At 41.3% G+C, this 13161-nt stretch overlaps 1 protein-coding gene across 2 annotated transcripts in view; it reads left to right on the forward strand.

Annotated features, from left to right (window-relative positions):
- The window catches only part of KLHL1 (kelch like family member 1), a 276154-nt gene that overhangs the window by 182306 nt on the left and 80687 nt on the right, over positions 1-13161 (forward strand). For both annotated transcript variants that reach the window (XM_086611712.1, XM_086611716.1), the window contains one exon: positions 493-679. In XM_086611712.1, coding sequence (XP_086467838.1) covers positions 493-679 — 187 coding nt within the window. The remainder of the gene's footprint in view (positions 1-492; positions 680-13161) is intronic.

The raw sequence follows: 13161 nt of genomic DNA on the forward strand, positions 1-13161 counted from the left end.
TTTTGGTTTATGTTGTTTTTTTTGTTGTTTTTACCTCTTTTTCTTTTGGTTTCGTTTTAGAAATAAGGAATGTTCCTGGAAAGTATTACATAAGATACTATAGAATGTTGTTATGTTGTATGACTGCACATTCAAGATGCTTTCAAAGAGATGCCTTCTGGATCCTTTCAGTGTTATGCTGGCAAGCATTAAAAATAAGTGAGGCTGTAACCTACAATAGAATACTTAATTTTCTTCAGTGTCTTCAGTAAGAAGTAGTAAGATTATAGTCTTAAGGGATGGTGAAACAGTGATCTGAAGTCTGGAGTCTTTTAAAAATCAATTAAATACTTACTTTACTGTCCCTCCTCCAAGAAAAGTAGCCCTACAAACCCCTGTGTTCTACAGTGACATGATATACTTACGACATCTGTTTCATGATCTTCTCTCATTGCATGGTATTCCTTTCTAGGAATTTCTAGCATTTTGGATTCACGATTGTGTCATTCACAGATACTGGCTGACCTAGAAAACCATGCGCTTTTTAAGGATGACCTAGAATGCCAGAAGCTTATTCTGGAAGCCATGAAATACCATCTTTTACCAGAGAGAAGAACTCTCATGCAAAGTCCAAGAACTAAACCTAGAAAATCTACAGTTGGGACACTTTATGCTGTTGGAGGAATGGATAACAACAAAGGTATTAGAGGATATTTGTTACTTTATAAAAGTTCTATTTTGCATTTTCTTTGTTAGCAAACAGTGAAATAATTTCTATTCCAAGACTGGGGTGGGGGTGTCTAAATCAGTCAAGAAATGCTGCTAGGACTTTTGGTCCAATGAAAATCTACTGATATTTAAGGAAACGTATAATACTGTTAGAGAAAAGAAATTGAGTTTTGAGTTTACTCTTTGTTCAAAATCATTATAATTTCCAGGAAGGATTTTAACAAAAAATGTAGAGTGACATTCATTTAACTTAGTTTTAGCTTTCTAGAAATTATGTTTCATTTATATAAAAGTTAAATACGTGTGCAGCTGTTCTGTTCAATGAAAAATGGCAATTTGATGTGCAGTGTATTCCATCCTTAAACAGTTGTCTGAATTATTATATGCGGGAGATGAGTGAGGACACCTGACACGATCAATGTGATCAAACAAGTGAACCTTTATTTGTTTACACTCAGCGTGCTTTATAGCTTTCTAAATGAGACTTGGCAATCTATGATTGGTTACAATACAAACAATAGCCCACCCCTCAGTATGATTGGTTGCATCCCGGAAGCAATATCATCATGATGTCAAATTCCCTTTCTGCATCCAGGCACGTGCTCCCAGGAAAGGCTGGATTGTTCACATGTCTGTTGATTCTCAGGTATCCTTCCACACATCCTCCTTGTTTTTGAACAATCCAGACTTGTTTTACAACCCGTTCAATCATTTTCGTGAGCAAGCGTAACAGACAAGAAATTATTAAGCATACAAGCAACTCCCACACCTGCAATACACCAAACAACTAGAAACATAAAAACAGTTTACATATTCTTCTATTATGAGTCTTTTGAACCATTTCTTGTCAGTAACCAGTATGTATCTGTGGGAAGAAGCCACATTCTAGTTTGCTTCGGGTATATATGGTTTTACCCACTTCGCCGGAACCTACAGTGGTCCGTTTCCTGTAAGTAAACACATATATCCTCTGCCTGTTACTTTTAATTCTACTGGTCCTTCCCGCTTCCCTGTTTTTAAATCTTCATAGAGTACTAGGCCTTGCGTTTTTTCTTTCCAGAACGAGCCCATTCCTTTACTGTGTACTGTCATAGGCGGCTCTTCACTGTTTCCTGCCAGCCGTAAAAAGTTGAGGACATACAACGTTTTCATTAATCGATCACTGGGCAGCCAACCCCGAGATCCCCCTTTTTGTTTTAACAACATGTTTTTTAACGTGTGGTGGGAGCGCTCAATGATGGCTTGACCAGTGGGGGAATGCGGTATCCCAGTGCGGTGAGTGATACCCCAAAGATTGCAAAAACGAGCAAAGCGAAGCATAAGCGGGTCCGTTATCTGTCTTAATTTCACGTGGAACCCCTAAAACTGCAAAACAAGCATATAAATGTCATTCGACATGTCGTGTGGTCTCTCCAGTTTGTGTAGTAGCCCAAATTGCCATAGAATAAGTGTCTATACAGACATGCACGTATTTCCAACGTCCAAACTCTGTTACATGAGTAACATCCATTTGCCACAGTTGGAGTGCATGTAGTCCTCGTGGATTGACACCTTGACTGAGACTAAAGCCTAGTTTCTGACAGGAAGCACAGGACTTTACTATGCCTTGTGCGTCCGCTAAGGGGATGTGAAATTGTCTCTGGAGCACCTTGGCTGATTGGTGAAAAAAGTCATGAGACATACGAGCTTGTTGGAAAGCATCTATAGGTGGTCCCGTCCACGCAGGTGCTACTAATTGATCAGCACGGTTATTGCCAATTGCTAAGCCTTGTTGAATTAAATGACTACGTATATGCGTAATAAAGTAAGGAATAGAGCGCATATTTAGTAAATGTAACAGCTGACTTAATAACTTGCCTAAAACTGGATTAGATATTACCTTTAACATAGCCCGTTCTAACCGATGTACTATACCTACCACATATAACGAATCTGAAACAATATTGATAGGTTGCTGAGTCCAGTTTGAAAATGTCCATACCACTGCTTGCAGTTCAAGAGTCTGTATCGAGTCCTTCGGGCCTCCTTTGATGACATGTTCCTCCCAGGTACCTGTTGAAGATTGCCACGTACTCACAGCCTTTTTTGATTTCCGTCCTGCAGCAGTGAATATTGTAAGTCCTTCCACCGGAACCTCCGACAGTTGTGGAGTTGAAACAAAATCTTGGTCAGTTAAAAATGTTAACATCTTATGAGCAGGGAACTGATTACATAATTGACCCGAAAATCCACATAGTGCTGTTTGTAATTCTAATGAGTGTCGTAAACTCCATTCAAGCCAGACAGATGCAATTGGTAATACTATTATTTCAGGATCTTTCCCTGCTATTTCTAATAGACGTGTCCGTCCTTTCATTATCAGAAGGGCAAGCAATTTTATTCTTGTTGTGACAGTTTTGTGTGTCTGCAAGGGTAGGAAAACCCATTCTAGAATTGATAAAGGATCTCTTTTTGATTTGTCCCATTGCATAAAAAGAGCAAATGGATACTTCCTGTTTTGATTAGAATTGACAATCATTAATGTTATCGGTTCATCTTTGACGAACCTCAATCCATATTGAGAAGTTAATTTTGCTGAAATTGTTTGCAAAGCTATTTTTTGGGATGGTCCAATTTCTTTGGATTCATTTGCATGGTTGCTTGTCCCCAATAACTGAATTAGAGGACTTAGGTCATCATTTGTGATTCCACAAATATTGCACACCCACTAAATATCACCGACCAACTTTTGCACATCTGACAATGTTTTAATGTTTGTTTTCAGCTCAACCTTTTGTGGTCTTATCTGGGATTCTGTGATAATTCATCCCAGATAATACCACGGTGTCTTTTCTTGAACTTTCTCTGGAGCAATTTTCAGTCCCTTTCCTTCCAGTTGTGTAGTAAGTTCAGATATAAGCGTTTTTGCATCAAGTTCTTCCCCAGCAATCAATATATTACCCTCAGCAAGTTCGCCGATGACACCAAGCTGTGTGGTGCCGTCGACACGCTGGAAGGGAGGGATGCCATCCAGAGGGACCTCGACAGGCTGGAGAGGTGGGCCCATGTCAACCTCATGAAGTTCAACCAGGCCAAATGCAAGGTCCTACATCTGGGTCATGGCAATCCCAGGCACAAATACAGACTGGGTGGAGAATGGATCGAGAGCAGCCCTGAGGAGAAGGACTTGGGAGTACTGGTGGACGAGAAGCTCAATATGAGCCGGCAATGTGCTCTTGCATCCTGGGTTGCATCAAGAGGAGCGTGGCCAGCAGGTCGAGGGAGGTGATTCTCCCCCTCTACTCTGCCCTTGTGAGACCTCTCCTGGAGTACTGCGTCCAGTTCTGGAGCCCTCAACATAAGAAGGACATGGACCAGTTGGAGAGGGTCTAGAGGAGGGCCACGAAGATGATAAGAGGGCTGGAGCACCTTTCCTATGAGGACAGGCTGAAAGAGTTGGGGCTGTTCAGCCTGGAGAAGAGGAGGCTCCGGGGTGACCTTATAGCGGTCTTCCAGTACCTCAAGGGGGCCTACAAGAAAGACAGGGAGAGGCTGTTCAGGAGGGCCTGTTGTGATAGGACAAGGGATAATGGTTTTAAAATAGAGGGAGGTAGATTCAGATTGGATATTAGGAAAAAATTTTTTACCATGAGAGTTGTAGAACACTGGAACAGGTTGCCCAGAGAGCTGGTGGATGCTCCATCCCTGGAGGCGTTCAAGGCCACGTTGGACGAGGCCCTGAGCAACCTGATCTAGTTGGAGATATCCCTGTTCCTTGCAGGGGGGTTGGACTAGATGAGCTTTGAAGGTCCCTTCCAGCCCTAATCATTCTATGATTCTATGATTCTATATCATCCATATAGTGATATATTAAGTACTGTGGGTATTTTTTACGAATCGGATCTAAGGCCCATGCAATGAACATCTGGCATATTATAGGAGAATTTTTCATGCCTTGCGGCAACACAATCCAATGATATCTTTCCACTGGCTCGGCTCTATTTACAGAAGGTACTGTAAACGCAAAACGTTCCGCATCATCTGGATGTAATGGTATTGTGAAAAAACAATCTTTTAAGTCAATTACTACCAACTTCCACTTTTCTGGAATCATTGATGGGGATGATAAACCTGGTTGTAAGCTTCCCATGTCCTCCATTATTGCATTAACTGCTCGCAGATCATGCAACAATCTCCACTTTCCGTTCTTTTTTGGTAATGTGAAAATTGGAGTGTTCCAAGGACTTATTGATGGCACAATATGGCCTGCACACAACTGTTCATATACTAGTTCCTGTACTTTGAGCAGCTTTTCTTGAGAGAGCAGCCACTGATCAATCCACACTGGATCCTTTGTTTTCCAATGTATTTTGAGAATAGGCTGCTCCCCAGTGGCCGCAGCTAAAAAGGCTTGGTCATGATTTGTGCTTTCATTTGGCTCAACAAGTCTCTACCAACCAACGTGATTGATGTGTTCATGACATATGGTTTAGTAGATACTTGCGCCCCGTCTGGAAAAATAAATGAAATCACATTTTGGCTAATTCTGGTGGATTGAGTTCCCCCAATGCCAAATACTCCCAATTGTGAGTTGAGGGTCGGCCAACTAGGTGGCCAATTGTGTGCAGCTACGATTGTGACATCAGCACCTGAATCAATTAACATTTTTCTGGTTATTCTAACACGATCTGGCCCCAACATTGTTACCATCATTTCAGATTTCGTCCTTTTTAGATCCAAAGCAAAGTATACTTCTGGTTGACCAGTGGAGCCAAATCCTCCTGCTCCTCGTTCAACATCATCAGATGAAGGCACACAGGCACGGAAAGGCACTAGTTGAGCAATTTTACTGCTCTTTGGAATAAAAACAGGTGGAGTTAACGTATATACCGTGACCTTAATAATCCCTGTGTAGTCTGCATCAATAACTCCTGGTAATACAAAAATACCTTGATGTGATGTAGATGAGTGACCAATTAATAAGGCTGATAACCCTTCACCTAATGGTCCTTTTACGTTTGTATCTATTACTACTACTTTGTCAGATAAGAGCATTGAATGTACTGTGGTTTCCACATCCACTCCGGCACTTCCTGTGGTGGCAGCACGGAGGGAACAAATTCCTGACTTGATACTGGTGTTGCTCCCTGATTTACTATCATCGCGCGCGGGGCTGGCGCGCTCGGTTTCCAGTTTCCCTGCTTCCGGCACTCATTGGTATTATGATTATCCCTTTTGCAATTTTTGCACCATTTCTTGCTACTATATTGCTGCTGTTGTTGTGGCTGTTTACATTGGTTTCTGTAATGGCCTGATTTCCCACAATTAAAGCATTTCTTTTGCTTAGCTCCTCCCCCTTTTTGTTCTAATAGAGGACGAACAGCACCATATACCACAGCAGCAACTAAAGATGCAGGACCGGCGGTGCGTTCCATAACTTCTAACATATCTGCCACTTGGGCATCTCTAGGTAATGTGCTCAAGACCCTTTTTGCTTTATCATTGGCATTCTCAAAGGCAAACATTTTAAAGACTTGTTCCTTCATTGTCTCATCCAAATCAGGATGACTTCGAACAGCCTGATGTAAATGATCAATAAAGGAAGGAAAACTTTCCTGGGGGCCTTGTTTGATATTTGCAAAGGAATATACTTTTCCAGGTTCTCTAATTGAAGTCATTGCTTGATACGCTAATTGTTGTGACAACTGCAATACTTCTCCCAGAAACCCTTGCTGTAATGCCATATTTGAAAAAGGACCTTAACCCATCAGCATTTGTGCTTGAACACCATATAGAGGATCTCCCTGCTGCCGAGGTCATGCAGCTTCACGTTCACATAGTTGCCAGGCCCTGGAAAACAAAAGCTGCTGAAAAGGGGACAAAAGAATATTGGCAACTTGTTGAGAATCATGTGGTATCAGCATATCTGCTGTGAAAATAAATTGCAACAGTTGTTGAGTATAACTGGATTGAAGCCCATATTGCGATACCACAGAACGCGCCTTTTCTAAAATTTTCCAGTCAAAAGGTTCCCATTTTCTATTTCCCCCATGGTCTGTGATAATGGGAAAGGCAAACGGTAGAAAATTTCCTTCTATTAAGGCTTCACGAATAACTCCCTTCCATCTTTTGCTTCTCTCTTCTTCATCCGGTGGCGCAAAGGGTGGTGGGGCAGTTGGCACTGGCAGTGATAATGGCGTAGCAAAAGGATTAGGTGTATTGTGGAGATTTTTCTTCTCGTCGGCATCTGTCGTTTTTAATTCCGATAATTTGTCCATAACTTGCTGCAAGACTTCTTCAGATTGTTCCTTTTTCTGTTGTTCTCCCAAAGAAATCAGTGCGGACAAAGGTTCCTCCACTGGGTGGAGCTCTCGGCGGGGCGGTGGGAGGTCAGGGTAGAGGCGGGACTTAGGCCGGCATGACCGTCCACCTGTTTCCACGCCCCTTTGTAGTTCTTCCGCCTTCTCTTCCAAGTCCCCTTTTTCTGCCCACGTGCTGCCGCCATCTTGGTGCATGCTGTCGCCATTTTGGCTGTCGCCATTTCGGCGCAGTTCTAAGCACGTGGTCCCTGAATTCGCAGTTTCTACTTTGATAGCAGAGGGTGATGGTGGTGTTACAGGCACAGAAATTCGCGTAGAAAAGATAGAGGAAGTGTTTGGTAAAGAATCAGTAGGAGAGGGGGTAAAGGCAGCAAAAGCAGCAGCAGCGACAGTTCGTTCAACTTCCATGGTATGCAACGTTTCTTATATTAACTTCCACAGGGTAGCATATTTATTCGCCTCCTTCGCGCCCGCTCCCCCCGAACTTATACCATTCCAGTCATCCCATAGCTCTCTGCCTATGGCTTCCCACGTAGCGAGTTCAAAAACGACTCCTACTGAGGGGATTAATTCTTTGTTCCATGCCCACATTAACAGCCCTTTAAGAGCCGGGGATTCATATTTAAGTCCTCTCACAGAGAGCATGTGTTGGAGCAGATTTAGAACAGCCTCTTGTTGCTTATCCAACCCCATCTGTCTCCCCGACCGCTCACCTCTTCTAGGCGAGATTCCAGCGTCGATCCAACGACTAAACAGGTGCACCTTTTTCCACTTAGTGACTGGGCAAGTCACTGCTCATTCTGCCGGGGCAGCGGATCATTCGGTTGGCCTTCCACCCTCTTCCTCGCCAAGTCTCGCAACTTTACCGTGAGGATTCTGAGGGTCCCTGTTCTGGGCACCAGTTGCGGGAGATGAGTGAGGACACCTGACACGATCAATGTGGTCAAACAAGTGAACCTTTATTTGCATACACTCAGCGTGCTTTATAGCTTTCTAAACAAGACTTGGCAATCTATGATTGGTTACAATACAAACAATAGCCCACCCCTCAGTATGATTGGTTGCATCCCGGAAGCAACGTCATCATGGTGTCAAATTCCCTTTCTGCATCCAGGCACGTGCTCCCAGGAAAGGCTGGATTGTTCACATGTCTGTTGATTCTCAGATATCCTTCCACAATTATAGATGATTCATGGTCTTCCAATGCAGAACTTTATCAATTCTCTAGAGAAAAAACCTAGACAACTAGCTTAAACCAGACTACTACTTTGTCAACAGCTAAAGACAGGTGAAATTATCCCCATCGTACTGTGATGAAAAGTAGGAAGCAGCAGAAATTTTATTCAAGTATTTTGTTGTTATTTATTAGGAATAGGAATTATGATGATGTGCTTTTATTTCTGGTAAGAAGTCTTGAATGGAATGAAATAAAACATTTGAACTAAATGCTAGCTGTGTTATAAACCTATATACTTAGAAAGGCTTTGATTATTACTTTTTTCTTGAAATTCACTAACAGTTCTACAGTATCTTACATTTTCATGTCCATATTTAAACTGCAGAATGTACCATCATCAGAAGCATTAGTTCTAATATAAAATAGACTATACTTTAAAAAAAGTATAATATAAAATCAGATCTTCGGTATTTCACAACTCTGTTTCTAGGTGTAGTTATTGCAGTTGTTCCACTAAATAGCTGTGGCAATGTCATCTGTGAAAGGACATTGCATCTTTTTCCTGTAAAGTTACACCAACGAGAAAGGTGTATGAGACTTTGAGCAACCTGGTGTAGTGGAGGCTGTCCCTGCCCATGGCAGGGTTGTTGGAACTAGATGATCATTAAGGTCTCTTCCAACCCAAACCATTCTATGAGCCTATGATGATCTGTGCTTGTGTGAAAAAGAAATGTTGAGAGAATAGGAAAATGTAGAGAGAATACGAAAATGTTGAGGAAAAAAACAATACATGTATTTTCTTCTTATAGCTGCAGATAATTTTTGTCCTTTTAACATTTATAAGCACTTGTGTAGCTAAATGTTAGGCATGATCATAAGATATCTGAAATACTAATTTTCTCTTAGGACAAATGATGACGAACACTTCTAGTATTCAGGTAGTGGAAATGACCATAAATGACCGATTTAGGTGCAGCTGTATTTGTTCTAGCTTCCTATACATCTCTGCTCCTCGTTCATATAGCAAATCAAAATATAGAAATACTTAGTGAGACAGCACAGAGCGTAGCACCACTGCAGCATCAATACGCAGCCTATTTTTCAGATTCAGGTCAGGCAGAAGTGGTTTATTTCTGTAGCAGCAGGAGAGAACGCAGCAGGACAGAGGTTCAGCCCTCTGTCGATATGAACTCTGACTGAAAACAAAAGTGCCAGGGCTTATATACATTTAAAGCAGATAAAAACTGCTTTGAGAAGAGGTCTGTTACGGCAGAGCAGCATCTGCGTGGTAGGAGCCTTTGTTACAGCTGATGGAATGTGTATTCCCAATAACTCAGCATTTGCAGCTGTGCAGCCTTGACTTGCATGTGCTCAGCTCATCCCTCTTGTGATGCTGCTGTGTCCTTGACTAACTTTTATGCCCAACGAGTCTTGCTTCTACACATCGGTTCAGGAAACCTGAGTGCTGGTTACGTGTTTTGAAGAGTCCCTGAGTTCATAAAGCACACCTAAATATTTGAGCCATGGGGTGATGCTGATACTGTATTATATTTCCTCAATAATTAATATTTATTCTTTTTTTTCACAATTTTCTCCACTGAAATGCTGACATAGATGATTGTGATTCCCAATGATGTATTTTTAATACCTCCTGGTGTTTGCTACCAAATAAGAAACAGTTACATATCAGGTTTAGATGAGCTAAGCAAATTAGCAATTTATTAGCTGGCATATAAAACAGTGGATAAGTACTAATATTATGAAAGCATCTGAAAGTTATGTATCCCATCACATAAAAAGTAGCCTAGCATGCTAAATCAAGTTTGTTTTGCAATCTCTTCTATAGTTATCTTCCTTTCCATAAAAAAGAGGTGATAATTAAACTCCAGCAGCCAGTGACTGGAATTATGCCTGACATGTGAAAAGTTAATGCAGCACAGTACTAACTGGGTAGAAATAAAAGGAACAAAGTTAGATCATTTTGTAATTTTCATTTCCTAAATGTACAAAACCTCATTTAAATCTATTTCTGCACATCTTTATTCATTTAATTTGAAAGGCACATATAAGAAACAAATTTTCTCTATATGTTTACTGAAGTAAATGAGTAAATGCAAGAAGTGGGCATACACCAATTTGTAAGAATGGTAAAACACTGACTTCTTGCAGCCATCTTGGAATCCCAAATGCAGAAAAAAAGCCATGTGATTGAGCATGATGTATACGGTCTATGTTAGATAGTGCTATGGAAAATCATGGTGAGGAAAATACACTTGCATAGCAAGAGGAGATTGTTATAAATGATTGAGCAATGTTCTATTGATGGCAGAATACTGATTGATCTCTCCTGAGGTGTTCTAACCTGTCTCACTCCCTAGCAGGTAGAATAATAAGGGACAAGAAGAATCTGCAGAAAAAGAAAACAAAAGTGTCAGGGTAACCATGGTAAACATTGGTATATATTAATTTTGGAGTAGTCCTAGATTAGTTCATCAAAATCCTAGATTAGTTAATTATTTACTGAATCACAGTCTTTAAGTAAATGCAAGGGAAAAAGAAATGAAAAATTACATGAGCAAGACATAAAATGTGACAGGTTATTAACTAGGAGAGGGAACAGTTGATTTACTGAAACATTGATATTAAAGGTGTGTTTTTCATTAATCTTGTGACTAGATATAAAACCTTCCACAGAAATTACTCTGATGGTAAATAAGTGAGGTGGCACCTTTACTATATATCAAGCAATTGTAAAAGTCCTTTCATTATTGTTTATATGTATATTTTAGAAAGATCTTTGATATTACTACAGATATATTAAAAATCAATTGTGAGGTCTCCAGTCCTTAAACTCCCATGTTGCGTGTTTTACCACACTTAATCATTTTCAGTCATTTGTAATAATTCTGTTTTCTTTACAAATATGGTTTATCAAATGTGATTATTACTTATATATAATAATTTCACAGGAATGTTATCTAACATAGCTACATGAAGTTACTCTTTTGCTCTGGTGGACTTTCAAGATGTCCTTGTTTCTCTGGGCTTTTTTTTTTGTTGTTTTGGTTTTAGTTTCTAGTAAGACATTTCTCACAACACACTTAAACATTATTTATTTAAATTATATATTTTTCATTCTCATATAGGCATACTTTTTAAATACTGAAAGAAACGTTAGACAACCCATTGTAAATACTGTAAATAAAGGCAAAAATAGGGAAAGGTCATGTTTTTCCTCTTAGGTAATTCTTCTTGCTTTTCAAAATATGTTTCTGAAATGTCTATCTGCATCCTTCATCTTCAGTTTAGTGGAAATTTGTTTAAAAAAAAAAGTAAAATCTATCAAGATTTTTTCATGGCATTTTGTTGTGGAAATTACTACAAACCATTTTGTTTTCAGATATGTAAAACATTTGACAGCATTCATTACCTATTCATTTGATGTACATAACTATTTTGAGAAAACATCTTCATCTTACTTGCATTTTCATTCAAAATATTCAATGTACAGTAACAGTTTAATTTTCAAAATTTGAGTGCTTATAGTCCTTGTATAATACACAAACAGCAAAACCAATTTAAGAATGTATAGTATTTCCTTTTGAAAAAAAAAAAGAGAAAAAATGTCATAGAATCATAGAATCATAGAATGGTTAGGGCTGGAAGGGACCTTCAAAGGTCGTCTAGTCCAACCCCCCTGCAAGGAACAGGGATATCTCCAACTAGATCAGGTTGCTCCCGGCCTCGTCCAACCTGGCCTTGAACGTCTCCAGGGATGGAGCATCCACCACCTCTCTGGGCAACCTGTTCCAGTGTTCTACAACTCTCATGGTAAAAAATTTTTTCCTAATATCCAAACTGAATCTACCTCCCTCTATTTTAAAACCATTACAAGGCTGAGGTCCTTAATGCCTTCTTTGCCTCAGTCTTTAATAATAAGGTCAGCAGTTCCCAGGTGAGCTGGCCTTCGGTGTCTGAGTGCAGGGAGGGAGAGCAGATCGAAGCTCCTGTGATCCAAGAGGAACGGGTCAAGGATCTGCTCCTTCGGCTGGATGCCCACAAGTCTATGGGGCCTGATGGTATCCACCCGAGAGTCCTGAGAGAGCTGGCGGATGTCATTGCCAAACCCCTGTCCATTATCTTTGGGCAGTCTTGGCTCACTGGGGAAGTTCCGCTGGACTGGAGGCTGGCGGATGTTACCCCCATTTACAAAAAAGGGCGGAAGGAGGATCCGGGGAACTACAGGCCTGTCAGTCTGACCTCGGTGACGGGCAAAGTCATGGAACAGGTTATCTTGAGTGCTATTAATGGGCACGTACAGGTTAACCGGGTGATCAGGCCCAGTCAACATGGGTTTATGAAAGGCAGGTCTTGCCAATCAAACCTGATCACCTTCTATGACAGGGTGACCCGCCTGGTTGACGAGGGAAGGGCTGTGGATGTAGTTTTCCTGGACCTCAGTAAAGCCTTTGATACAGTTTCTCATAGTGTTCTGGTTGAGAAACTGGTAACTGCTGGCCTGGATAGGCACACCCTCCTTTGGGTTAAAAGCTGGCTGGACGGCCGGGCCCAAAGAGTGGTGGTAAATGGGGCTAAATCCGGCTGGAGGCCGGTCACCAGTGGGGTTCCCCAGGGCTCAGTGCTGGGTCCAGTTCTGTTTAACATCTTTATCAATGACCTGGATGAGGGGATTGAATGTACCCTCAGTAAATTTGCGGACGACACCAAGCTGGGAGGCTGTGTCGATCTGCTCGAGGGTAGGGAGGCCCTTCAGAGGGATTTGAACAGACTGGATCGTTGGGCTGAGGCCAATGGCATGAGCTTTAATAAGGCCAAGTGCAGAGTCCTTCACTTGGGGTATAAAAACCCCAAGCATCGCTATAGGCTCGGGGAGGAGTGGCTGGAGAGCTGCCTGGCGGAGAAGGACCTGGGGGTGTTGGTTGACTACCGGCTTGATATGAGCCAGCAGTGTGCCCA

This window comes from Tauraco erythrolophus, chromosome 1 (assembly GCF_009769465.1).
Source record: "Tauraco erythrolophus isolate bTauEry1 chromosome 1, bTauEry1.pri, whole genome shotgun sequence".
NCBI lineage: Eukaryota > Metazoa > Chordata > Aves > Musophagiformes > Musophagidae > Tauraco > Tauraco erythrolophus.